Below are 27106 nucleotides of genomic sequence, written 5' to 3' on the forward strand. Positions count from 1 at the left end.
TCATGTCTTTTTATCCATTCTGGTCGTCTCTGTTATTTAATTGGTGTGTGTGTGCACAATTTTTATACCTGACCTGATTATTAATAAGTTTGGATTTAGGTCTCCCATTCTATTGTTGTTTTCTCATTGTTCCATGTAGTTTTCTCTCCTCTGTGTCCCTTTTCCTGTATTCTCCAGGATTATTTGAATGTTTTAACATCCCATTTTATCTATTGAGTTTTTTAACTTTATACAGTTGACCCTTTAACAACATGGGGAGTAGGGGTACCAACCCCCTGCACAAAAACTCATATATAACTTTTGACTCCCCAAAACCGAACTACTAATAACCTACTGTTGACCCGAAGCCTTACTGACAACATAAACAGTTGATTAATACATATTTTATATATCTATCATATACTGTATTCTCACGACGTAGTAAGCTACAAAAAAGAAAACGCTATTAAGAAAATCACAAAGAAAAGAAAATGTTACAATACTGTCCTGTGCTGATTGGAAAAAACCTGTGCATGAGTGAACCCATGCTATTCACACTGAACTGCTCAACGGTGAACTATAGCTGTTTGTTTGCTTGCTTTGAGTTTTTCAGTGTTTTCCCTGGGGATTACAGTATGCACACCTAATTTCTCGTGTTTATTTAGAATCAATATCTGACCACTTCAGGGGGGGAGTGGAAACCTCACCACGAGGTAGGGGGTCTTTATTCTCTCCCTTCATGTTGTAGTTGTCCTACGTGTTACGTCCATTTACACTGAAAACCTCATCAGCCAGTCTTACGATTTTTGCTTTCAACTGTCCAACGTATTTCAAAGAACTCAAGAGGAGGAGAATAATCTCCTGTATTTACTCAGATTTCCTCCCTTTTTTTTTTTTTTTTTTGCACTTGCTCCACTCCTGATGGCCCACATCCTTCTGGTGTTAGGTCCCTTCTGTCTAAAGAAGTTTCTTTATAACTTCCTGAAGAGCAGGTCTGCTGGCAGCAAACTCTCTCGAGACGGTTTGCACTTCGCCTTTATTCCAGAAGCATTTTTTTTTTTTTTTTGCTGGATATAGAATTCTACCCTGGCAGCTCTTTTCATTCAGCACCTAAAAACCGATGCTTCCCTCCCTCCTGGCTGCCCCAGTTTCTGTTGAGAAATCTACACTCACCAAATCCTTATTCCCCGTTGAGTAACGTGTTGCTTTTCTCTGGCTGCTTTCACAATGTGTCCTTTGTCATTCGTCTTCAGGAAGTATATCCTGGTGCACGTGGCTGTGGATTTCTTCCGTGTTAACATTGCTGCCGAAGTCTGATGGCTTGTGTCCTTTGCCAAATTTGGGGAGTTTCAGTCGTTCCCTCCAATGACTTCTTGTTACTGCCTTCTTTGACCTCTCCTCCTGGGACTCTGATGACACAAACTCTAGACCTTTTAGTATTGTCCCACAAGTCCCCAAGGCTTTGTTCATTTTATTTAAAAAATCATTTTTTTCTCATCGTTGTTCACATTAGGTCATTTTCACCGATCGCTTCTCATGGTCAGTGATTTTTACCTCTGTCCTATTAATTCTGCTGTTGAGCATAGCCAGTGGTTTTTAATTTTTCAGTTACTGTATTTTGTTTAGTTCTGAAATTTCCATTTGATTCTTTATATCGTCTGTTCCTTTGCTGAGACTTTTTAAAAAAATTTTTTTTTCAACGTTTATTTATTTTTGGGACAGAGAGAGACAGAGCATGAACGGGGGAGGGGCAGAGAGAGAGGGAGACACAGAATCGGAAACAGGCTCCAGGCTCTGAGCCATCAGCCCAGAGCCTGACGCGGGGCTCGAACTCACGGACCGCGAGATGGTGACCTGGCTGAAGTCGGACGCTTAACCGACTGCGCCACCCAGGCGCCCCCCTTTGCTGAGACTTTTTATCATTCCCTTCATTCCCCAAACTCCTCACTTTTGGAGTTTTTTTCTTTTTCTTTTCATAACAACTGCTTTGAAGTCTTAGCTAATTCCAGTAAGTGTGTCACCTTGACCTTGGCATCATCTGTTGATTCCCTTTTCCCATGTGAATTGAGGATTTTCCTCATTCTTGGATTCATCCTGACTGTTCAGATACTACATTATGAAACTCTGGCCCAGGTGCTCAGAATCTGAGTCCCGACCGGCTTTTGTGGGCCTCGGTATCAGTTGTGTTTTCAACGCCTTCGTGGTGCCGTTCAGATCTGCCCCCCACGTGCCACCCCGTGGCCAGCGGTCTCTGGCAGCGGTCTCTCCGGAACCTCAGCGCCCAGAGTCTACGATGTGCTGTTGCGGATTCTGTCTGGATGTGTGCGGCTCTTGGGGTGAGCCCAGGAGCACATCCGCAGCTTTATGGGCCGGTTCCCTTGAGCTCCTCCCTCTTCCTGATGTTCCCAGGACTTTCCAGTTCCAGGACCCTCCTCCCCTTGGTCCTTGCGCCAGAAAGTGGGGGTGTTACTTCTGCTCTGTTGCACTCTCCCCGCAACTTAGCTCGTGTCTGCGACTGAGCGAGAGGAGGGTCGAGAGAGAAAAATCCGGTGGGTTTTCGCCCACTTGAGAGCGCGGCACCTGCAACGGACAGGAAGGCTCCTGCCTCCAGCGTTTTGGGCATCTGTGGACCCCTCAGCTGCCGTTGTCACCGCTCCTGCCGAGTCGCTGGGGGGCCGGGTGCAAAGAGCCAAGAAGACAGAGGCATGATACAAGGAACACCCTGGGATTTGGCTCACTGTGTCTGAGAACCAGGGGCCCCTTCCCTGCTCCTCAAGCGGGACCGCAGGGCTTCCCCTGGGGCTCTGCCGTCTACACGGACGCACACTGCTGGGCGTCAGGTTATGGCGCGTCCAGGCAGGGGTCCCGGCGTGGGGAGCCGGCAGACTCCCCCCTGCTTTGCTGGCACTTCCCTCACCTACCTGCCACTGAGACCTCGCAGAGACCTCGGAGAGCCGCTCTGCTCATGCTGCCCGGCCGGGTGTCAGAGGCACACTCGGTGGGTGAGACGGCATGGTGTGCTCACTTCGTCTCGCGACCACGGGGAAGCCAGAAGACGCGTGTTCTAGAAGCATTCGACAGTGAAATCTGGATCAGACCGAGGAGTGAGGAAATCGGGGTGTATCCGGTGCGGGAAAATTGTGGTTTGTGTGGAGAAAGAGGGGAACAAAGGTTGAAGGAGTGGGTAGGTGTTAACAGAACCAGCCGACCTGCAGGGTCGCGTGAGGGGGGCAGGGGGCCCCCTCCCTCGAGATTTCCTCCTTCCATCCCGCCGTGTCTGGGAGGTGTCTGCCCTTACGGGGTGACAAGGCGGTTCCTCGGCCCCCGCTCAGCCTGCCGGGTTGCAGGGAACGGTTTCGTTTGGCCAGAAGCAAGTGAGCTTTCACGCCCCCGCGGGGCTGTTGGGAAAAGTACACACGGACAGAGATTTCTGCCTGAGGAAAGAGTCTGTACTCCGGGGGATCGGGTGTCTGTGCCCAGGCTGTCACCAGCGCGTGTGGCCTCGTGCGGTGCCATCGGATTCGGTCTCGATAGGGAAGCCAATCCCATAGAGCAAACCTGTGTCTCCTTTTCGCTCGCTCGCTCGCTCGCTCGCTCAAATAAAGCGCAGCCTCTATTGCGAGAATTACTCTTGTTTTGCTGAGACGTTGATGCCCGTAACGGTCTCACCGCATTTCCATCTGCACACGTTGACCCAGATGAAAACAGAGACCAGGTGTGAACTGTAGAGCACAGCTTCTGATGTGGCTTCTTTCCCGGGTCCGTGATGCCGGCGTGCCCTCAGGGTTTCCGTCTCCCTGTGGGTTCGTGTACCGAACATTCTGCAGATGCCTGACGCGAATACCATTCACCATTTGTGCCTCAGACTTGTGTTTTGGTTCTGGGTCTCTGTTTTTGTCTTGGCGTTGTTAGCTCGTCGGACGTCACCAGCAACAGCGTAGGGCAGACGGGCTAGCCGTGGCATCGTCCTGCGTTATTTTTGCAGAGTTGTAGTCCCAGAGAGAATAATTTACGTCTCGGTTTTCCATTTTGCATGTCATTTTCGTTTACCGTAAGCGTCTTCCCGACGCCACGCTGCCATTGTCGCTGCCCGCGACATTTCAGTGAGGCAGCAGAACTGGCACGGTTTCCTTCTCACCGAGCATTTAGGTTACGGTCACATTGTCGCTCCTTTTGCTGCGTTAACTCCTGCTGCGCGTAGGTTCCTTGGCCATGTTTTGGGTTCTTTCCTTAGGACAAACTAAATAGACTCTTAAAATATTGTTAAACACGTTTCAACATTACAGAGGATTTCAAAAGACCACGAATGACCTCTAGAACACACGGCCGCATAACACATTGACCAATTCCAGATTTCTCCATGTTGAAGAGCAGGCTCGGGATGTGTCAAGAGATTTAGCCAGAGGGAGGCAGGTGTTTGTATAGGGAAATGAAGAAAGTATTAACATAGGCATTGTGTGTGTGTGTGTGTGTGTGTGTGTGAGAGAGAGAGAGAGAGAGAGAGAGAGTGAGAGAGAGAGGGGCGGGAGGGGGAGGAAACTTGTGCCAGGTTGCTTGTGACCAACGGCCGTGTCCCCTCTGCACGCGGCCGTTGGAGAGCTGTGTGGGCAGCCCTGACCAGCTCCACATTGCAGAGCGCCGTGACCGCCAGCCAGGTGAACCGCGTCCAGGAGGATTTGCCTAGAGCCCTTTCTCCCGGAGACACAGATGTCCAGCGTGCGTGTTTCTTCTTTGGGCCAACGGGAGCGAAGCCCCAAGCCCGAAGACAGCGGGCGTTTGGTCAGTTCATCCCTCCCCTCCCCCGGCTTCTTCGGAGAGGGGCCAAGTCCCAGATCTCTTAAGGAGCCCGTCCCGATCCAGTGATTAAGTGTGGCTCTCTCCGTGCCGGGGGTCGGAGCAGCACGAATTTATGTTGCCCGATTGTCCAAAACGATGGAAGGCCGTGTCCGGCTGTATCCAAATTGAATCCAGCTGTCCCCAAATTGTCAGCCATGTCCTTTTATTAAAGAAGCACAGCTGCTCACCAAGGGAGGGGTGTGCTTTGCAGTAAATTCTGACGTTTGGTTATATTGGAACCAACTCAGTGAATCAGTAGTGAAACTTCACGGGAGGCACCTGTCACCGAACTCCTCCTTGTCGCCTTAAATGAGAGTGCTCACCGGTTCACGGAGGAGGTGCCTGGGACCAATGAGACGGTAGCAAAGTGCAAAATGTCCGTCCGGATGCTCGTGGGAGGTGACTTTGGTGTCGGGACTCAGGGCCACTCGTGAGGAACTGCGAGATTTAGCATCCTGGACTGTGGAGGGGCCTCTGGTGGGCAATCCGAGTGCTCCCTCACTGCCTCCCTGATCCCCCCCGGGGGGGCTAATGGAACTCCTGGATACTTGGTTGTTTGGGGCAGTGTGGTGAAATGGAATCGGTTCTGGAGCCTTCTGCAAGCTCCACGAGGCCGGACATTTGTCTCTTCCATGGCTCTTCCCCACACATAACACAGCGCCTGGCCCGTCACAGCGGATCGAATTCGACACGGCCGAGTCACGGTTTCGTGGGGAGGTCTTTGTGGAGAACTAAAGCCGTCTCACCCTCTCACCGCACTGGGGAACCAGCAGATGGTCCCTCATGTCTTTTTCCTGTTCACTGTGGGCACTTTAGATGTTTCTTTCTTCCCGGAGGTCATAAAATACGGGTCATCTTTGGATATAACCTTTATGACAGCTGCAGTGGGGTAAGGCCTGCATTAAGCGTCATAAAATGTTATCTCGGAATGGCACTGGCACGAATCCTGGAGGTCCAAGGGCCTCTCCTGTTGATAACCTGCTGACGAGCGGACGTCTGCCCTCTGCTTCCGGCCGCCCTGGGAAGGAGGCTGGGGGCACCACCGGGCCGGGGAGACTGCTGCTTTGGTGGACCTCCCCCGTTAGACTCCCTTCTTCCCTCCAGAGCCACGTAGACATAATCTGGTCCCTCGGGCAGGTGCCCACTCCTCACAAATTTGAAGACCCCTGTCCTGTCCCCCACACGTGACTTACTCCCCGGGTACGTTTCCTCCACTTTCCCACTGTTGCTCACGTGACACGACCGTCAGGTGGACTCTCGTTCTCGTCTTTATTTTTTTGGACACTGTCCAGATCTTCAGCTGTTCTCTTTCCTTCCGTTTTTTTTTTTTTTTAAAGACTTCACAAGCATTTGCATTTATTGAATTAAAAATGCCTTTGCCAGTTTATTTTTTCCCCACACAAGGAATCCTCATGGGTTGCTTTGGACTCCGTGATTGAAGAGAGCAACGCGCGTGGGCTCTTGGGCGTGTTTACTCGCCGTTGCTGCCCTAAGAGGGGCTGGTTATTCCTTTTGCGGTGTAGGATTGGACGCGACGTTCTGAGAGCATCCTGACCAGTGGAAGCAGGGTGTGGCGAAACCGCCACTCCTGCTTTGGGTCTGCCACTGTCTTCAACACGGTTTTTTATTGTCGTTAGCGTCAGACACGTAGACTTGCGGCCTGCAGTGCCTCTCGGGATTGGGATCGGGCACGTTTCTGTCAAAATGTCAGGCTCCCTCACCAGTAATTCGTGAGTTATTCGAGGGCAGGAAGCGAACAGATTTATTATCGAGAGGCATCTCTTAAGACGCAGCCCACCACTGAGGTCTGCTGAGAGCTTTTTGGGTCCCGATTGTGTCGTCCCCTGTGGTAGCTGGCTTTGGGTTCTGCACATTCTCCGTCACCACGTTATTTACCTTCGAGCTTGAGTAATTGGTGAAGATGTAGGTTAGAGCCCGGGCCGGAGTGGTAGACCATCTTCCAGCTGCACCGTCTGGGTGGTGCGCCCAGCCACCACGTGTCGTTGAGTTTAAGACCTCATCGGTTTTAAGAGTCACCGTTATTTTATGCACAATGAGGAAAGGTCACATATTGCCGTTTATACTGTCACACGATGCTTTTTATCACTTAGACTTTCTATTCTGTCCTTACCGAAAGCATGCCTTTAAAATTATGTCCACGTAGATTATCGCCACGCATCACTCTCGTCCATTACAAGGAGGGGGACGGAAGCAGAGCATGTTGGCTCAAGGACTTCCGAAACTCCTTTACGTGCAGAGACCCGTTCCTCTGAAGTCCATGGGTTTCTGTAAAATATCATCCTCTCTGCCATCAACATGCTCTTTATGGAGCACCCCGTCCGTGTCCCTTTGGGGAGGACGGGAGCACCGAGGGAGGGCCAGGAGGAGGACCGATGCTGCTCCATTCCCGGGGGGGGGGGGGGGTGTGGTTACACGCAGCTGTTCACTTTGGGGGAATTCAGTGAGGGACACGGTTACGATTTATGCACCTTTTTAGTTTATTTTTTAGTTACTTTGAAAAATAAAAGCGGGTCCACTCTTGTCTCCAGACAATGACAGTGGATCATGATAAGCCTGCCGAAGGGCACTGATGAGACATCCAATTTCAGAGATCTTAAAATGCAAAAAAACATGCCTTTCGGGGCAAAGAAACACAGCCTTTGTACATCTGCCTAATCACACAGTGTCCCCGACACGTCCGTCCGTTTCTCCCTCAAAGCTGTGATGAATTTGTCAAGTACCTCGCTGAAGGTCAACCCCGATGCACACTTAGCACAGTGACCCCCGGATCTACGAGTAGGAAAGGAACACAAACAGCGCCCGTGATGAGGCCGGCTTCGACTGTGACCTCACCACCTCCCCCTCGAGGTGCTCCCACAGCGACGCCGTTAGTAACCGCTCGCTGTTCCCTGGCACGGCCATCTCACTTAATGCATTCACAGCGTGTTCCGCCTTCCCCTCCAGAAGCGGGGTTGACATTTGTCCTTGTCTTACCTCCCCCGCCTGTCATCATCGCTTCTTGGGAGACGAGAGATGGCGGAGGCTTCCCCTGGAGAGGCTGGGAGCTGTGATCCGTCGCTCGGCAGCCACACGCTCAGTCTCGGTTCCCTGGACCGGCGTGGGCTCTCAGCCCCATCAGAACCCCTAAGCGTGTGCGTTGTGCGGGGCCTTGGGCTGAGCCCACGCTCTTTTCCCACACCCGCCGGTGCCTCTTTCCTACACGCACCCGCCGTAGCCAGCGCTCAGCTTTGTCCTCCTCTGCCCTCGGAGCGGTCCTGTGTGTCACATGTGTTCCTGCCTCATGATCCCCGAGTCCACTGTTAGCCTGGGCTCTCTCGGGAGCTACAGCCATCTAGTGTCACCTGTAGCGTGCCGGGTACGTCCTAGCCCAGGGGAGCTGGGGGCTGCGTTAGATGGACGGCTGGAGGGTGTGTGGTTGGGATCCCAGATCTGGAATGTGGATCCCGAATGGCCACAGGCGCCCCTGCCCCTCCCCAGACCTCCACCCTGCACTCTTCTGGTCAGGGACGTATTACAAAAGCCCACCTCCAAGGAGGCCGCTTCTGGACACGTGGCCCCTCGGTTTGAGCGCCTCGGAAGCCTCCGGTTTCAGATTTGGACCAGGCGGTGCTAAGTGTCCCCCGGGGTCACGCTGCAGTGGCAGCTGGCTGCGTTCCACGGTCCACCCCTCGGGAAACGTCAGGACCCTGCCGACAGGATCGCTCTCCCGGGGTGATTGTCCTCCCGTCTCTACGTAGCAGCAACTGACCCGGCCTCCCGAGACTGTCCTTGCCTGTGGGCGTCCTCCGGCCCCCGTGCCCGATGTGGTGCTCCTGCCCCCTGCCCGTCCACACAGTCGGTTAGATCCTTGTCCTCTTTTCCCTAATAGGTGTGCACTTCGTAAAGACTGGGTCTGCAAACTCCTCTGGGCACCTAACATGGAAAACAGGTTTGTTCGTCTCAGTTGGCTGGCGGAATGCGTTTTTCTTCGCCTCCTGGGTTATGTTGGAAGCCCGCTGAGGTCAGGAAGGGGGTGGGTGCCTCCCCCACCGTGCAGCCTAGCAGAAAGGCTCAGGGGCAGGGCTTGTAAACTTTATGTTTAATTTTTATTTATTTGAGAGAGATAGAGCATGAGCAGGGGAGGGGCAGAGAGAGAGGGAGAGGGAATCCTGTGCTGTCGGTGCAGAGCCTGATGCAGGGCTTGAATGCACGAACCGTAGGATCATGACCTGAGCTGAAACCAAGAGTCGGACGCTCAACCGACTGAGCCACCCAGGCGCCTCGTTAACTTTATTGACTGAAAAGTCAGTAGTGATCCTACCGCGTTTCCTCCTTTTAGCTGTAAAAATACGGGCAGCGAGGGGCGCCTGGGTGGCTCAGTCGGTTGGGTGTCCGACTTCGGCTCGGGTCACAATCTCGCGGTTCGTGGGTTCGAGCCCCGCGTCGGGCTCTGTGCTGACAGCTCGGAGCCTGGAGCCTGCTTCGGATTCTGTGTCTCCCTCTCTGTGCCCCCTCCCCTGCTCACACACACATACACTCTCTCTCAAGAATAAGCATTAAAAAATTAAAAAAACAAAACAAAACACGGCAGCGGCGTTATTCTGAGTCTTCCTTCAGCTGCTTCCTCCCTTCAGGGAGGCCAAGGGCGTTGGAGGAAGTGTTTGCGGCTGATCAGGGCCGGGTGGGTGGGCCAGCTGCCTGGGCACATGCAGCCTCTGCCCTGTGATCACCTTTGAACTCTGACCTGTGAGATCCCCACAACTGCCCTGGCCCCGAGGACCCTACAGTGAGGAAAGCAGACAAGGCTGCTGGCACACAGGGAGCCCCCCCTGGGGGAGCGCGGTCCTGAGGTCACCAAGCCCGGGCCGTGAAGGGGCACAGCCGACGAGACAGTCGCCCGGACACGCAGGGGCCGGAGCGCTCTTGCCAGGTGCCCGGCTCGGACGCACCCTCGGAGAGGGTTGCCCGTGAGCGCCCCGTCCTGGGTGGGAGCCAGGTGGGACCGCGCACGGCTGCGGAGACGTAACGGGAGCTGCCACTGTCCTCGTCGTCACGAGCGGGGCCCCTGCGGCCACCTGAGAGGCCGCTGCTGCCCGCGTCCGAGGGAGGGAGTCAGCGGGAGGACGGTCCTCTCCCCACTGGGAGCGGCAGCACCCGGCTCCTATTCCGGTTGTAAAATCGGAACGTTGGCGTCTGAGAGAATTCGGCCAGAGCGATTGGTGGTCTGGTGCTTGCCCAAAGCCCGTTGGCACATCTGGTCCTTGAGGGAGAGGGGCCCCCGTGCGCACCTTGGTTACAACGTCCCCAGGCTCGTGCTGCTTCCTCCCTGTGTCGCCAGGAACGTCCTGTCTTCGCCCTGCAGGGGCGTGTGCCCCAAGCACACGGACACCTGTGCCCGGCTGCTTCAGTGCACGCCTTCAGACTTTTGGAGAGTCCTTTAGCGGGGCGCCTGCGTGGCTCAGCGCGTTAAGCCTCTGACTTTGGCTCAGGTCATGATCTCATGGAGAGTCCTTTAGAAATACACGTTCCAACGTCTCTGCTTCTGTTACGGAGCCTTGTAGTGCCTACAGGCCTTTTACAGATCTCTCTACAGTCGTCAGCGTTGTTCACGTGAGGACCTCCTTGACAGTTTTATTTTTAAAACCGGTGTCTGGGAAAAGTCAGCCTGCAGATACCTCTGTCAGAACGAAAAGAACTGTATGGCCCAGCGCGATTCCCTTTTTTGCTTTCGCTCCAGGAAGCCCCCCTGAGAGCCTCGCCCAACATAGGTCATTGTTCCCTTGGTTCCACGGGCCTGTAAGTTGCCCTGGGTCCACACTGACCAGGAGAAAATCTACATCTGAACAGCTCTCCAAATGCAGCGACATCTAAGTGGACATTGGTGATGTTCCTTCCTTGACATGTATTCGTTCCCTGAAATGACTCTGGCCTCGCGGCCAAGAGGCCCAAAATTCTCTACCTGGTTCAGAGGCAAAGTCGGTGATCACCCGAAGACGATGAACGGATTCGCTTGTCGGAAGCCCTGGGGCTGCTCAGCCCCTGGAGAGGCACACGAGAGTCCTTGTTGTGGTCTTGTGTGTGAGAGGTTCTGAGCAACAGGAAGCGTGCTTTCTACCAGCCTGGGCTGGTGGCCGAGGTCTGGCTGGGGCGCCGGAGGACCGAGCTGTGTGGAGGGGCTCAAGAGCCGGCCCGCTGGGTCCTTCTCTGACTCGGGACCGCGGGGGTTGGGGCGCGTGGGGGAGCACGCACGGTGTTGAGCAAACGCAGCCTGAGCCGCAGGGAGAGCCCTGGCCCTGAGGCCAATTGTTTGTGGCAGGCGGGGTGCACGAGGGGGGATCCGGAAGCATCTCCCGAGCGGAGAGGTGAGGGGGGTTCGCGCCGCCAGCCATGGTGTTCACGGCAGGCCCGTTCGCCACAGGGTGACCGCGTTTAGCTCTCTCTTCTTCCTCCCTGTCATCCGCTCGGGCGGCTTCAGGGAGGCACAGTCTTCCTGGAAACCGTCCGTTATCATATCACATTGTAGGGGAACCGAGCCGGGAGCCAGTAATCTGATAGCTGATCTGCTTCACCGATGTCAAGACCACCCTGGAGACCAGAAACCTCAGCCGAGGTTTGTCTGTCTCCCCTCACTCCTGCCAAACCCCGTCGATCTTCCCGCGAGGCCACCTTGAAATAAACGCTGTGCGGCGGACCAGAGGGGACTCTTCGGCAAGGTCACCCGCTCGTTTGCGGACGGGAGAGGGACAGCCAGGCGCTAGGTGCAGAGCAAACGTCGAGATTTCCCTCGTGTGGTTGTGGTACCGATGGAAGAACCAGAGAGGGAGAGACGGACACGGACGTGGGCTTTGTGGGCGCCGTGGCCTCAAGAGGCTTTATCCCCCCTTCTGTTTCCAGACCTCTCTGTAATGCTGTGTTCGTGATGGACGGAAATGGGCACCAATGAGCCCCACAAGCCCGACTGAGGGCTGGAAACGTCGGGTTCGTAGGGATCCACGTGAGGCCCACATCAGGCTCGTGGCTCACGTGGCTGGTGCACGGGCCCGGGGCCCGAGGTTCCCACGCTCACAGCGCTTTAGTGTCTCGCTCATTTTGTCCTGACGCTCCTAGGCTAGAACAAACACCAGGCACCCCAGTGGGTCCTCAGGTCCTAACAGCATTCTGGCTGTCTGTGTTAGTTTCCTACGGCCCCTTGAACGAGTTACACAAACTCAGTGGCTTTTACAGCCTCACACATTTACTGTCCCACAGTTCTGGGGGCAGTCTGATGGGGCCGATGTCAAGGTGTGGGCAGGGCAGGTTCCTTCTGGAGGCCCCAGGGAAGTCTCTAGAGTTTTCCAGCTTCTAGAGGTGCCCACATTCTTCGGCTCGACGCCCCTCCTCCGTCTGCAAAAGACCATTGTTCCAGCTCCTTCCCTGACTCTGACCCCTCTGCCTCCCTCTTCTGAGGACCCCTGTGGTTATCGTGGGCCCCCCTGGATCATCCAGGACCATCTCCCCTACTCAGGGCCCCCAACTTGCCATGTAAGGTCACATGTATGTAGGTTCTGGGGGTGAGGACGTGAACACTTAGGGGGGACCACTGGTTAGCATACTACACCATGAAAAAAACTATTTTTTATTTCATTCTTCGCTGGACGTGGCCATTCTCTTTTCTTGTCCCGTGTTGACTTTTGCGCAATACTTTTCATTGTGGTACACTGCAGAAAATTCAGCTTCGCAAAGATACGAGGTCACGGGAAGCAGTCCAGCATGAGCTAATGGTGAAGCTGTGAACTGCTTCGGGCCAGTAGTTTGCTTTGTCTCTGGAAGATGTCCAGTATTGCTGTATTTTCCTCGAAATACTGAAATATCCCACAGGACCTCTGTGAGTTTGCTCAGGTATCCTGGGGTGCCCCGGCACCAGTTTGGGAACCGCAGCTGCAGGTTAAAAGCATCCTGGCTCGGCTCCTTGGGCTGTGCCTCATGTGGGAAGGATTGGGGGTCCCCCCCCCTTAGCTAGGCTGTCCCCTCTAGTGGCGGGCGGCATTCGGCTAAGACGTGGCTCCAGAAAAGAACGTGGTGCCCGAGTCCGAAGAGGCCGTCGGACCCACGGTCGACTCCTGGCCGAGCCCTGGCCCTGTTTCCGGCCCGGTGCAGAGGGGCGAAGGGCCCCTGGCCTCCTTAGCCGGTCACACTGACCCTGCCCTCCCATTCTGGCTCCTGCAGTCAGGCGCTTCAGGGCACCCTGTGTCCAGAACCACAGGGGAGGAAAGGACACTTTTCTTGGGTTATTCGGTTGTATTTTTTTAACAAAATTTAATGCAAAGGCCTAGAGGGCATCCAGTTGATGCTAGGCAAAGAAGGCTGTGTGAATTCAATAGGATGCCCATGTCTGGGGAGTGAACCATCATTAGAGGGTTAAGTCCCGGAGCTTACGTGAGTCTGATGACTGCAGGAGGGAGTTCCTTATATTCTGCTTCTCACCCAAGACCCTCACCTTCTCTCTGTTTGGACTCTCTGTTTCGCACAGAGCAGGTGGGGTTGAAAGTCTTAGGACTTGAGTCTCAGGGTCAAGGACTTTCAGTAAAGCAATCCGCATCCATCAGGGGTGTGCAGTTTTCCTGATTTGCACTGGCCCTCTGCAAAGCAAGCCCTTAGGCAAAGCAAGGCAGATTTTCTGTGGGGAGGTTAGCTCACTACTTTACGGGAGGTGCCAGCAGGTGACATTCAAGTTGTGGCTGGAGAGAGGTCAAAATGTCCCAGGAGCTCAGGCAGTAGCTGCGAGGGGCCTTTGACCTCTGCTCCTAGAACAGCAGGTGGTCCTGTTCCACACCCACCCACCCACCCGGTGACCTCGCTCAGCCATGCACCTGCCTCCCCCAGCCCCAGACTTCCGTCTCTAAAGTAGGAGTAAAAACAGAGTACTGCCCAACTGCGTGACAGAGTGGTCCCAAACAACGTTTTTACGTATTTTTGTGCCTCGGAAAGCGTCAGCTCTTCTGATAATATTGGCCTCGATGTCCTTTGTTGTCCGTGTCACCGTTGCCACAGCAGGGCTCTCGTTCACCCTCTCCTCGTGGGCCAGGAGGACGAGAACACCTCTCTGTGAGCCCCGCTCTACTCGGTCAAAGTAGAGATTGCTTAAAAAGAAAATCTTTTAAAAAATGGATGTGGGGCACCTGGGGGGCTCAGCCGGTTGGGCGTCCGACTTCGGCTCTGGCCACGATCTCACGGTTCGAGAGTTTGAGCCCCAGGTCGGGCTCTGTGCCCAGGGCTCAGCGCGTGGAGCCTGCTTGGGATTCTGTGTGTCCCTCTCTCTCTGCCCCTGCCCTGCTCGCTTGATCTCTCTCTCTGTCTCTCTCTCTCAAAAACAGATAAACATTAAAAAAAAATACTGAAAAAAAATGAATGACTTTCCCAGTGTGAGTCTGATGGGAGCTGGATCCCGAGGCAGGAGGCTGGCTTTCTCTGTTTGGGTCAGTCGTCAGGCAAAGGACTCAAACCAGACGCCTTCGTCAGAGGCTGGGGCTCGTGGGACGATCTGGCTGCAGAGGCACAGCTGGCCTCGTGGGTCCCAGTTCCCTGGTGTGGGGACCCTTCCTCGCACGCTGCCCCGCACTTAACCCGGAGTGAAGCAGATGAGTCAGAGTTCTGAATTTGGGGGCTCGTTGGGGTTTCGACCTTACACGTGGAAGGACGGTGCAGATCTAAAACCCACCGAGTGTGTGTGGCCACAGAACAGACTTCGGGGAAGGTGATTTGGTAGCACCCATCGTCAGCCTTAGTAACGTGCGAAGCTCTGACCCAGCAACCCCACTTCCAGAAGTGTACCCCCAGAGGGAGCTGTAGGGGGCCAGCCTCGTGGTCAAGAGCAGTGGTCCTGCGGTTGGATTGTGGGCGCTGTCGCTTCCTAGCTATGTGCTTGAGAGTAAGTCTCCAAGGCTTGAGTTGCTGACGTCGCGTGATGAGGGACAAGCTGGATGGACGGGATTGTGAGACAGCCTGTCACGGACGCCGAGTGAGCGAGGCTTTGTGGGCCCTTCTCTTTTTGTGAGAGCAGCACGTCTGCTAGTTCTTGGGGACACTGAAAGAGAGGGAGTTGCCTGAGGTGGATGGCCAGGGGCAGAGTTACGGAAAGTTCCGGATTCTCCCCCAGGGAGCCTCGTCTGATTGCTCAAGGTGCACCTACTGGAGAAGTCCTGACTCGGGTTGGGGAAATCAGAGTTTGAGCAAAGCCCCGTGGGGATGTGGCTGAGCAGCCACAGGAAAGCAATCTCCTTCCGAGTTCCTTCTGCAGCTGGGGCCGCAGGGCAGGGCAGGAAAGCAGGGGGGGGGGGGGGGGGACGGGGACAGGGGAGGGGAGGAGGTCAAAACGTGACCGCCTTGGCCTGCCCCTGCCTGCCCCTTTGCTCCCGTCCTGTGCGTACAGAGATGCCTGTGCCTAAACTCCTCCCGCAGCTGTCCCTCAGCCTCCTGGTTCCCGAACTTTCCAAAGTCCTCGCTGCCTAGGCCCTTTGTGTAGGCTGTTCCCTCTGCCTGGACCGCTCTCCTGTGTCAGAGGACCCTCGCGTCTTCTCGGCCGGTGCTCCTTCCCGCTCAGCTCTTACCCGCCTTCCTGACCCCCCGGCCAAAGAAGCCCTTCTCGGCGCTCTCAGGGACATCGCCTGGGGACCCGCAGCAGCGCTCAGTACTTCTGAAGCTGTTGTTTGGTTTCTGTTTCATCGAGTGTCTCTTACGCTCCCGTCCCCTTACCCCTCCTCCGCCCCATCTCTTAGCCTGCGCCCGCCCAACACCAAATGCTCCTTACAGCCTCATCCGTGACTGGACCCCCGGCTGCTGGTGCACCGGCTGGCGCATAGTAGCTGCTCAGTAAGTACTTGTTGAGGGCACCTGGCTGGCTCCGTGAGTAGCACGTGTGACTCTCCACCTCAGGGTGGGACGTAAAACCTACCTAAGAAGCAAAAAGAAAAGAGATATCTGTTGGATGAGCGGGTTGGGTGGTTAAGGCCTTTGGGTTATAGGTTGACGTAGAATTTTATTCACTTACTTTTATGCATTTTTTAAGCTTATTTGTTACTCATTTCTGAGAGAGAGAGAGAGGGCGCGTGCCAGCGGAGGAGGGACAGAGAGAGCGAGAAAGAGAATCCCAAGCAGGCTCGGTGCTCTCAGCCCCGAGCCTGACATGGGGCTCGATCCCACGAACTATGAGATCGTGACCTGAGCCGAAATCAGGAGTCAGATGCTGCACCGACTGAGCCACCCAGGTGCCCCCGAGTTAGAATTTTAGCCTCATTTGGTTGGTGGAAACTTTGTGCCCCAAGGCCCAGGAAGTGAAGTGTAAGTGCGATCACAGGAAGGCTTGTTCTACTTCAAGGCCACAGAAAAGCACTTTCAGTGTGCACGCGGCGTAGTTGGGACGATGCTGCTGTGATTTAAAACCCCAGGTCTCAGAGTCTGCGGCCCTGGAGTGGGTTCGGGAGCCTCCAAAGGCACTGGGGCACGATGCACAGATGTGTTTTCTTTGGCCCACGAGGTGTTTTGAAATGAATTCGAATTCGCTGCCCGCGTTGGGGAATTGGAGGATTTCACGTAGTACATTTCAGCAGTTCTTCGGAAAGCTCTTTAGATCTGGTGCCGCCGGGTCCGCGCTCCCGAGTGCCGCACCTGGTGGCTCTGAGCGGGGACGGTGCGGTTGGTTCCCGAGGGGCCCACTCCCTCTGGCCGGCCCGACATAGGTGGTCACGCGAGGTGTGGGATCCTGTGTGTTCAGAGCGACCGTCCCCTTGTCCTGCACGGAGGCTCATGATTATGCGTCCTTCCTGAAGGAAGACGGTGGGATGCTTCCGAGGCCCTTACCACCGGCGGCTGCTTCTCCCTGGTGTCTGAGCTCCGTGGCCCGATTCGGCAGCCCTGCCTTCTCTGCCACGAGGGACGGCATCCCCGGGCTGAGGGCCCCGGGGGCCGGCAGTGTGCGGTGGCCGTGCCCTGCTCTGCAGCGGGCCTGGTTCTGCGCGCTGTGGCCCACGGCGCCCTCACGCGCCGGGACTGGGTCCCCCGCCACTTCTCCCTCCCCTTTGTGCCTCTCCCTCCTTCCTGAGCCCACGGAGGAGGCTTCTGGGAAAGGATGACCTACTCCCAGAATTTCGAGCTAGGGAGACGCTGGGAGAGCCGCCTGCTAGCCTCAGGCCGGACCAGAAATAGCTGTGATAATTCGATCTGATCGCGAAGCCCCGAAGGTGGGGGTTCTGCTCTGGGTACGTGGGTGCAGCCTGTCTCGCCGCGTGACACTGTCTCGAGGTACGGAAGTTTGTTTCCCTTTCCCTCGGAATTTTTACTTGTTCACAGACTGCATCCCTGTGATGCAGAACAAAATCGAAAGGTGCCGGGACTGTAATGCACTTGTCTTCTTTTCCGGCCCTTTTCTGTACGTCGGCTTCACTGTTACATAAGAAGATTGCAATTCACGCCCTACAATATTCGCAGCAGCCAGACCAGAGGGTGGCATGCTGGGTTGGGTTGGGGGTGGGGGGCGGGGCGCTCAGGAAATATTTTTGACTGCAGATCGTTTTGTTTACTTGGCTGTGAGGGGAACATCATTCACTCATGTTCTAATTGTTTCCAACTGCATCATCACTGATTACTGTTGCATCACTTTGTGAGACTTTATTTGCCAGTTTCCTGTATTTAGATCCCACCCCCCCCCCCAATTTATCAGGATTAGAAATACTGTTGTTGCTGGGGCCCCTGGGTAGCTCCGTCAGTAAAGTCTCCAGTTTTGGCTCAGGTCATGATCTCACGGTTCACGGGTTCGAGCCCTGCATCGGGCTCTGTGCGGACAGCTCAGAGCCTAGAACGTGCTTTGGATTCTGTGCCTCCCCCCCTTTCTCTCCCCCTCCCCTCCTCGAGCTCTGTCTCTCTCTCTCTCTCTGTCTCTCAACAATCAACATAAAATAAAAAAAGAAATACTGTTATTACAGGGAGCATTTTTCTCCACGTAACTAGCTTTGAGTTGAATTATTTTCTTAGGATACATTTCTAGCATTTGAATTCTTGGATCAGAGGATAGAAAAGTAAGAGCTATAGAAAATACTTTCCAGGCGTACCTGGCTGGCTCAGTCGGAAGAACACAGCACTCTTGATCTTGGGGTCATGAGTTTGAGCCCCACGGTGCGTGTGGAGATTACATAACCCAACCAACTGACAAATAAATAAATACATAAATGAAAATAGTTTCTAGAGCCTTATTTTTCCCTATTGTCAGGGTTACTTGAGGGTATTAACTTGACCGTATCCTCATCAGCGTTTAGATTGCATTTTAAAGTTTCTGCTAACTTAGTACCTAATGGCACCTAATTGTTTTAATTTGCTTATCTGCCTGTGTGGTTATTAGTGTTGGCTGAAGAATTGCCTAAGCATTTAGCAATAGTATTTCTCCTTCGTGACTTGCCTATTTGAATAGTTTGTATATCTACTCAAATATAGAGTTTTCGGTCGGGTTGGGGTGGGTGGATTTCTGATACAGATAGTACTGACCCAATTCTGTCATACTGACTGCACACATTTTCCCAGTGTGTGATTTTTCCGTTTTTAACATCCAGTGTGTTGTTACAGGGGTGATTTTCTGTGCTTTGGAGAATCTGAGAAGGTCGTGGCCAGAAGGATCTTAGAATTCAAGCCTGACTGGGGCACCTGGGGGGCTCCGTTGGTTAAGCATCTTGACTCTCGAGCTCAGCTCAGGTCTTGATCTCAGGGTCATGAGTTCGAGCCCCATTTGGGGCTCTATGCCGGACATGAAGCCTACTTAAAAAAAAAAAAAAGAATTCATGCTAGACCACAGTGTTTCAGTCGGGGAGAGCCCGGCCCGGAGAGCAGAGCCCGTGGGCACAGGTGGTGGCAGGGGAGTCAGGGCCGCCCCCAGCTCCAGACCATCACTCCTCAGTCTCTGCCTCTCTGAGTGGTAGCGCTGTCTCCTGAACCCCTAAAAACCCCACGTTGCTCTCCTGGCCCAGAAAGTTCTTTTAAGTGGAGATGTTCGCTTCTCTTTTTTGGGCCAGCGCAAGCTTCGTAGGACTCTACCGAAGATGTGTCGTTGTTATTCCAAGAGCAAGGAGCCAGCGTTCCGTCTCCCTGACTCAGGGCATTTAAAAATATCCTGGGCTGGGGAATTCGGAGGAGCCCGTGATCGATTTGTGAGCATCAAGCTCTTAACAGGCAGCAAAGGCGGTTCTGATATTGAATTACGCTCAGGAGACGCATTGCGGCCGTGTCGCTGGCCACCTGTCGGCTAGATGCTTGGGGTCTGCCGAGGGTGAGGAGAAGGACGTGTCCAGTCTTGAGGTCGCTCTTGTCTGGGGGAGCTGACCTGGCAGGAGGGCGAGATCTCGCTTCCTGCTGAGAGCTTCTGCCGCTCCTCACCCGGGAGGGAGGGTCGCAGAACCGGGGGGTGGCTCCCCAGCTGGCAGCCAGGAGACCCCGTTTAGGCGCGAAGGTTCCGGTCCCATCGTGGACCCTCCCGGCCCTTCGAGCACATTCACGGGCAGCTGTATCCACCCGTTCACAGACGTGCGGCCAACACTCCCTTAGTCGAGACCGTGCTGGAGGCTGGACCGCTGCACAGGTGCTCCAGGGGCTCTTATTCCAGAGGGATAGGCAGAAATGCTAATATCTACCCGTGAAGCTAACGGAATTGCAAATGGGTGCAAATCAAATACGGAGGGGCGCAGAGGAATCGCTGAATACTTTTGAACAGGGGTGGCGTGAGCTGCTCGGGAGAGGTGGGGCTGTGTCAGCCCGGGGCGACGGACGGCATCCGGGCAGGGGGAGGCAGGAAGAAGGCACGGAGCGGGAAGGGGGAGCGGCAGAAGGAACGGGCGCCACAGATGCACGCCGTCCCCCAGCCGGCTGTGTGCAGGGAGGGGGCAGGAAGGAGAAGGGGGGTCCGGGCGGCACACGACACTCGGAAGCCATCGGAGGGCGTGCGAGGGACGCGAGAAGGGACGTCTGTGTGGCGGCCTGCAGAGGTTCTGGGTCTTGAGTGGAAGTCTCCTCAGAAAGGAGCCCGGGAGGGAAGAGACGCCAGGCCGGCAGCCGAGGGGCCCCACGTGCTTAGCAGAGGCGGCTTTTCCCGCCGAGCTGGGAGACACCATCTCCCATGGCCGCTGACTCCAACGGCAGGGAGCGGGCCCGTGTGTCCTTGGTGATGTTCTGATTCTAGCCCGGGGTCAGCCTTTTTGTTTAGTGGCATCACTCTGGTGGCCCAGGGCGGGGGGAGGGCCAGCAGGCCCGGTGCCTCGGAAGTCTGTTGAGCTTGGAGGAATCCCGATCGTTGGTGTTTATTCGTGCGTTTATTCGACAAAGAGTTACCGAGTGCCTACCACGTGCCAGGCGTGTGACAGCAAAGTAGACGGTGACGAAACGATGTCCATGTAGAGACGTCCCGAATTCTGGACGTCTGGAGCCTGTTCCCTATCCAGGGAATCTTGGGGCCTCGCTGATTCGGCAGAGTCTGGAGTCTCAGAGCTGCGTTCCCCTTACGCGGGCGTAGCGGTAACGCTGATGTGCCTTCCCTTCTAGATGCCTTAGGGCGCGAGAGCCGCCCCAGACGACGCCTGGTGGCCAGCAGCGCCCGAGCAGCTCATGTGCGTGGCCTCCAGCTCCCACTGACGCCCCCCGGGAACGCGGTCCGCCTGGAATCCCCCCCACACCATGGAGGCCCCGGAGGTGCCCGTGGGCGCGCTGCTTGACTTCGGGACTGAGCCAGCCGCGCCCTCGCCCCTGGAGGCGTTGCCTCCGAAGCTGCAGGATGGGGACAGCTCGCAGGGCGACGGGGCTTCGGAGAGCGAGACCACGGAGTCCGCGGACAGCGAGAATGACATGGGCGAGTTGCCCTCACACCCGTCCTGGGACCAGTACCGCCGCTCCTCCTCCAACGAGTCCTTCTCTTCCAACCAGAGCGCCGAGTTGGCCGAGGACGAGGAGACCCAGGAGCTCCGGGAATTCATGCGCGGCTACGTGGACAAGATCTTCTCTGGAGGGTGAGCCCCCGGGACGCGGCTCTCCGCCGGGGTGGGGCTTGCGCTCCCGCGCCTGCCGGTGGGGCCGGAGACTTTCCGTCGGTGGGGCCGGAGACTTTCCGTTTCCCCGACTCCTCTTCGTGCTCGTGGGCAGCGGGGCCTTCAGCAGCTGCCAGGGTGGGGCCCTTCCTTGGTCCTCCTTCTGTTTTCTTTTTTAATTTATTTATTTTGAAAGAGAAAGAGAGCCCGCGTGCGGGAGGGGACAGAGAGGGAGGGAGAATCCCAAGCAGGCTCCATGCTGTCCGCGCAGAGCCCGACGCGGGGCTCGAACTCACAAACTGCGAGATGATGAGCCCAGCCCAAGTCGCACGCCCAACCGACCGAGCCCCCCAGGCGCCCCGCTTGCTCCTCTCTCTTGCCTTTCCTTCGCAGTTTTTTGAGGTGTAAATAGGCGCCCTGGCAAGGGAACACACGGAGCGGAGGGGGGTTGGGATCAGGCGGAGGAGGGGGTGTCTGTGGGTGGGTCCCCGCTTGTCCGCATCTCCACGTGGGGGTGGGTCGCAAACCCAAAGCCTGGGGCTTCCGACGTCAGCCGTTGCCTTGCGTCCCGGCCGCCCGCTAGTCCCTGGCGGCCTTGCCTCCCGTCTGTGGTCTGTGGACCCGCAGCGTCAGCGTCCGGGGAGCTTGGGGCAAGTGCGGGTCTCGGGCCCCAGCCAGGCCCACTGAGTCTGAATCTCCATTCTAACCAAACCTCTGCACACGCCCTTCGGTGAGAGGAGCCGAGGACCCCACAGGATAAGTTTCCAGTTTTATTAACACAGTAGGAACTTCTGCCTGTTGACACAGTGCAGAGAGGCATTATTTCCTACCGCGCTTTGGGTCCCTTGTTTGTAATCTGGCGAGGTTGACGCCCGCCTTTGCCAGGTGTGTCTCCGTTTTCTTCGCAGTTAGAAGAGGGGGGAAGACCAGGGGCCCCCGGTGGCTCAGTGGGTTCAGCGTCCGACTTCGGCTCAGGTCACGATCTCACAGTTCGTGGGTTCGAGCCCGGCGTCAGGCTCTCCGCTGGCAGCTCGGAGCCTGGAGCCCGCTTCGGGTTCTGTCTCCGGCTCTCTCTGCCCCTCCCCTGCTCGTGCTCTGTCTCTCTCTCAAAAATAAATAAATCTTTTTAAAATTCTGAAATACAGGGGCGCCTGGGTGGCGCAGTCGGTTAAGCATCCGACTTCAGCCAGGTCACGATCTCTCGGTCAGGGAGTTCGAGCCCCGCGTCGGGCTCTGGGCTGACAGCTCAGAGCCTGGAGCCTGTTTCCGATTCTGTGTCTCCCTCTCTCTCTGCCCCTCCCCCATTCATGCTCTGTCTCTCTCTGTCCCAAAAATAAATAAACGTTGAAAAAAAAATTAAAAAAAAAAATAAAATAAAATTCTGAAATACATAATAATAAAACATGAAGAAAAGGAAAAAGAAAAAAGGGAAGAGCTCAGTGAAATCCGAATATCGGACTCTCCCAGCATGCATTCGTGTTTGATTTTGAACGCATTCTGGGAGAGCAGTAGATCTGGCTCCCTCCTAATTCTGTTTGACTAACACTGGAATGAGTCAGCTTCCTCTGAGCACACCCAGTTAATGAAAGGGGAGAAAGCCCAGAAGCCTGCTAATCTGTCGGGAAGGCCGATCTATATTTGCCACAGCCCGTCAGCAGTACGGAGCAAGGACAGCTGAGCTGGACGCGTCTTCGAGAGCATTCCAGAAATCGTTGCAAACCGGCTGGCACCTTCTCCTGTTGCATCTGGTGTTGGTATTTTGGGATAAGTGAGACCAAGATGTTTCCCACAAAACCTTAAATAAATGAAAAATCGCACGAGCTGATTGAGCCTCAGCCTTCTGCCGTTCCTTTGTTTTGCCTCTACATGTGGGGTAGCGTATCGGCTTTCCACGAAGAGTGATCAGAAGTGGTTTGAGGTCGGGGGAGCGTTCGGTTCCCCCACCCCCTCCAGGGTCCCCCAGTCTCCCTCACACACAGAGCCAGGATCGTCAGAGAGGGGAGCAGGCTGGGTCCTCATGGTAACTGACCGTGACCCCCGCATCAAGGCAGTGTGTCCTGCTGGGGCTGAGCAAGTTAGGTGTTCTGGAATGTGCTGTGGCTCTGTGCTGACTTCACCAATGAGTGGCAAGGCGGCTGAGCTAAAGAACCGGGCCCTCAGAGGGTCGTGTGACCCCGGCCGGTGCTCCCATGTCACGGGAGGCAGGACCGAGGGGATGGGACACGGGCTTTGGAGCCGGGACGTCTGGATGGAGCTCCCATTTGCCACTCGCCTGCTGTGTCTGGTCCCCTGAGCCAGTCTCCTGTCTTTGAAATAGAAACGACCCCATTTCCTCGTGGGGGTCGCCTGAGGGCGGGGTGAGCTGGGGCCGGGAAAGAGGTGGGGGGGGCAGGGTAGTACTTACTCATTCCTCCTCCCCCCCCCCCCCCCCCGTCCCCTGCTGTGGCCGTGTTTGTTCCAGAGGACTGAAAGTTGCTTTCCTCTCCTCTGTTCCTTTCAGGGAGGACTTGGACCAGGAGGAGAAAGCCAAGTTTGGGGAGTACTGTAGCAGTGAGAACGGAAAAGGCCGGGAGTGGTTTGCTCGATACGTGAGCGCCCAGGTGAGGGGTGGTGACGGCAGGTGCTGGTGATGTGGGACACTCTGGCCACGTCTGCCTCACCCACTTTGGAGGAAAGAGTCCAGGGAGATGACCGAGCAGGAAAACAAGTAAAACTTACCCAAAGACGTTCTGAAAAGGCCTAGTTAGAATGGCGGGAAGTGGGAAAAGGAGTTCGTGTAGATGCCCCCCCCCCCCGCTAGAAAGAAACGGGAGCAAACCGGCCTTTCAAGTGCGTGAAATGACAGACAAGTTAGTTTTGTTGTGTTTTGCTCACAACTTATTTTATTTTAGAGGGGGAGAGAGCAAGTGAGTGGGGGAGATGGGCAGCGGGACAGAGAAAGAATCTCAAGCAGGCACCACCGTCAGGGCGGAGCCTGACGTGGGGCTCAATCTCACGACCGTGAGATCGTGACCTGCGCCGAAATCAAGTCGGACGCTCAACCGACTGAGCCACCCAGGTGCCCGGGACAAGTTTTTTAAGGGCAAGCTTGTGGACTGTGTCCATGCATAGTTTTATTCAATAACCCACAATATTCAGTTTTTACAAAGATCATCAAGGCAGTGACAGCCATGTGAATTCAGAAAAGAATTTTTTGTTTTGTAAATACGTGCTAGGTCCTTTTTTTTCTGTAAGGTAGCTTAAACTCTTAGCTTTTAAAGTATTTTTTACTTAAAATTTTTTTTTTTAATGTTTATTTTTGAAGGAGAGAGAGACAGAGCGTGAGCAGGGGAGGGAGAGAGAGAGAGGGAGACCCAGAATCCGCAGCAGGCTCCGGGCTCTGAGCCGTCAGCGCAGAGCCGGATGCGGGGCTCGAACCCACAAACCATGAGATCATGACCTGAGCCCAAGTCAGAGGCTTCACCGATGGGGCCGCCCAGGCGCCCCGGCTTTTAAAGTGTCTTTATCACGATTTATTGCCTCCAAGAAAAATTAGAAGATGCAGATCAGCAAAAATAGAGAAGCGACCCATAAATCTACAACCCAGAAATCGGCCGTGTTGCCGTTTGGGGGGTTTAGTCCCTCCAAACTGTTCTGTGTCGTGTGGGCGGGTGTGTCGCATCCCTAGACTTAACACTTCCGAGGTGACGCGGGAAGACGTCGGCTTGGGCTTTGCCGAGCGACGGGGTCCCGGCTTCCGGGGTCCCGGCTTCCGTAGCGCAGGCGGGGCTGCTACCGCCGGGGGCTCGCGGGCCCGGCTGCGTCTAGCGGTGCCCGGCGCGGTAAGCCCTGTGCCACCTGCGCGCCCCGTGACGCGTCTGCCCTGTTCCTGGACAGCGCTGCAATTCCAAGTGCGTCTCAGAGGCGACCTTCTACCGCCTGGTGCAGTCTTTCGCCGTCGTCCTGTTCGAGTAAGTCGTGCTGTTGCTCACAGCCTTTGTCCTACGAGCGTGTCTCCCCCCCGACCCCCGTCCTGCCCTGTCCTAACCCAGGCCTTACAGCACCTGCTCGGAAATCCCGGCATCCACCGAGAGGCAAGGCCGTGCCGGCCTCTCGCGGGAGGGAGTTTGGGTCCTCCCCCCAGGCCCCCCGCAGGAGAGGGTAGGACACTGCACCTGTGCCTGAGCAGATCCCTCCGCCAGGGCCCTCGGGACAGGCTGGGATAACACGCACTTGACCGTGCCCTCCTGCGCAGGGCGGTGGCGTTTTCTTGATTTCCTGCCGTGAAGGACTTCGAGCTAGACAAGCGCCCACCTAATGATCGGATCGGATCCGATGAGTGCAGCCTGCCCTGCGTGCTAATTAGGCCCCGCTGGAGCCTTTTATCACAGACAGCACAGTAGTCCCCGCAGGGGGTGTGCGTGGGGGAGGCAGGCCACGTGAGTGAGTCACGGGCTCTCTCCCCCTCAGGCCGCGGGGCTCTAGGGCTGCCAGACCCACGTCATTCATCCTGGACCTGCGTCAGCGCAGGCGACAGCCCCCCCCCTTCCCCCCAGCATGAAATGGAGGGGATGTGGCTCTGCCTTGGAGACGTGGGACAGCAGCTTTACCGATGCGGGGGGAGGGGAGGCAAGGCACCGTGGGTGGGAAAGGACAGGGTGGGGGGAAGCCCCGATCTGACAGTCATTTGTGCCCCCGCTTACCCTCCTTCCGTCATCATGGCCTCAAAGCAGCCCCGTGGCTTGTCCCCATGTCCCCATTGCCCTTCCAGGCTTGAAAACGCCCTCCTCCCCGCAGAAAGGTAGCTGCTCTTGTGACCCTTAGCCCCCCTGTGTCTGGATGTCCCCTCACCTCTCTCTGTTCCCCCAAGAACGTGGAGCACGGACTGGAGGGGAAAGACCTTAAAAAGGAGGATCCCCATGTTTCCGGCACTTGCTCAGAATGTCCCAAGTTGAAGACAGGCTCCTGTGGGGGGCTTCTGGGTCTCGGAGCTGGCAAGGGGCTGCGGGAAGGGGGGGGGGAGGGGGCACTTTCCAAGCAGGCCCAGCTGTCTTGTGCACAACAGGCTCACCGGCACTGAGACCACGCAGCTTCCAGTCACATCGATAGGAATTCTCACGAATCCGTATTTTACAGAGACTGCACCTGTTCCGCTTGGCGACAGAAGTATTTCATTCTCCACTTCCTTTGAATTTTCCCTTAAATAAAGTTGGGGGGGGGGGAGGAAATTCCCTTCAAATTCCAACCGGACCGAAACACAGAATCTCCCCCATTGCTTTGCGAGTGTATGTATTTTTGTGTGTGGTTGGGAGAAAAGAAAGAAACCTTGTAATATGTTTTAAATATTTACTAAGTTTTAAAGTTTGTGAGTTTTTTAAAAAATATCTAGCTTATGAATGTCTTTCGTTTTTACTTTTATTTACAGTCTTCTATGATTTTATTGGCATTTTAGTGAAGTTTTATATTCTCTTTATATTGAAAGCTAACTGGCCCTGACCCTACTGTCTAGATAAAGTCCATCGACTTTTTTTTTTTTCTTTTTTCAACGTTTATTTTATTTTTGGGACAGAGAGAGACAGAGCATGAATGGGGGAGGGGCAGAGAGAGAGGGAGACACAGAATCGGAAACAGGCTCCGGGCTCTGAGCCGTCAGCCCAGAGCCTGACGCGGGGCTCGAACTCACGGACCGCGAGATCGCGACCTGGCTGAAGTCGGACGCTTCACCGACTGCGCCATCCAGGCGCCCCTTTTTTTTTTTTTTTTTAAATAGTACTCATCCAAGGTTAGGAACTAAACGGGAAAGAAAAGTGCAGAAGCACAGGATAGGGAGGCACAGCGCCTAAAATGGAGAGGGGATCCTCTTTACACAGCCCTGCCCTGGCTCCTGCGGTCTTCCCCCTGACAATGACTCCTGTGGATGGTGTGCACCCCAGAGAATCTGTGTCTTTCCAGGAAAGGCACTGCACCCACACGCACTTCTGCATTTGTGACGGCCCCGTGATGTTCTGATATCTGAACGTGCCAGCGTTTCTCCGACTCATGCCCTCTGGATGGTAGATAGTTCCTCTCCCTCATCTGCCCTGGCTTGCGTGCTGCTAGACGTCACCGTCCCATCTGCAGCTGTCACGGTGCACATTCCTAGCGGCAGACGGGGCCCCTGTTTGAAGATTTCCCGCCCCCCCCCCCCCTTTTCGCTTTGCTGAGTTGACCGGACCTCTGTGTAGCTCATACATCTTAACATAGTAAGAACAATACCATAATGATAATCCTTTACATCTGGA

At 55.3% G+C, this 27106-nt stretch overlaps 1 protein-coding gene across 4 annotated transcripts in view; it reads left to right on the forward strand.

Annotated features, from left to right (window-relative positions):
* The window catches only part of KIAA0513 (KIAA0513 ortholog), a 58276-nt gene that overhangs the window by 18099 nt on the left and 13071 nt on the right, over positions 1–27106 (forward strand). For 3 of the 4 annotated variants that reach the window (XM_047846227.1, XM_047846230.1, XM_047846228.1), the window contains exons 2-4: positions 20368–20828; positions 23347–23446; positions 24723–24796. In XM_047846227.1, coding sequence (XP_047702183.1) covers positions 20500–20828; positions 23347–23446; positions 24723–24796 — 503 coding nt within the window. In that variant the 5' untranslated portion in view covers positions 20368–20499. The remainder of the gene's footprint in view (positions 1–20367; positions 20829–23346; positions 23447–24722; positions 24797–27106) is intronic. The other variant, XM_047846229.1, reaches the window with a different exon arrangement.

This window comes from Prionailurus viverrinus, unplaced genomic scaffold, assembly GCF_022837055.1.
Source record: "Prionailurus viverrinus isolate Anna unplaced genomic scaffold, UM_Priviv_1.0 scaffold_38, whole genome shotgun sequence".
Taxonomy (NCBI): Eukaryota; Metazoa; Chordata; class Mammalia; order Carnivora; family Felidae; genus Prionailurus; species Prionailurus viverrinus.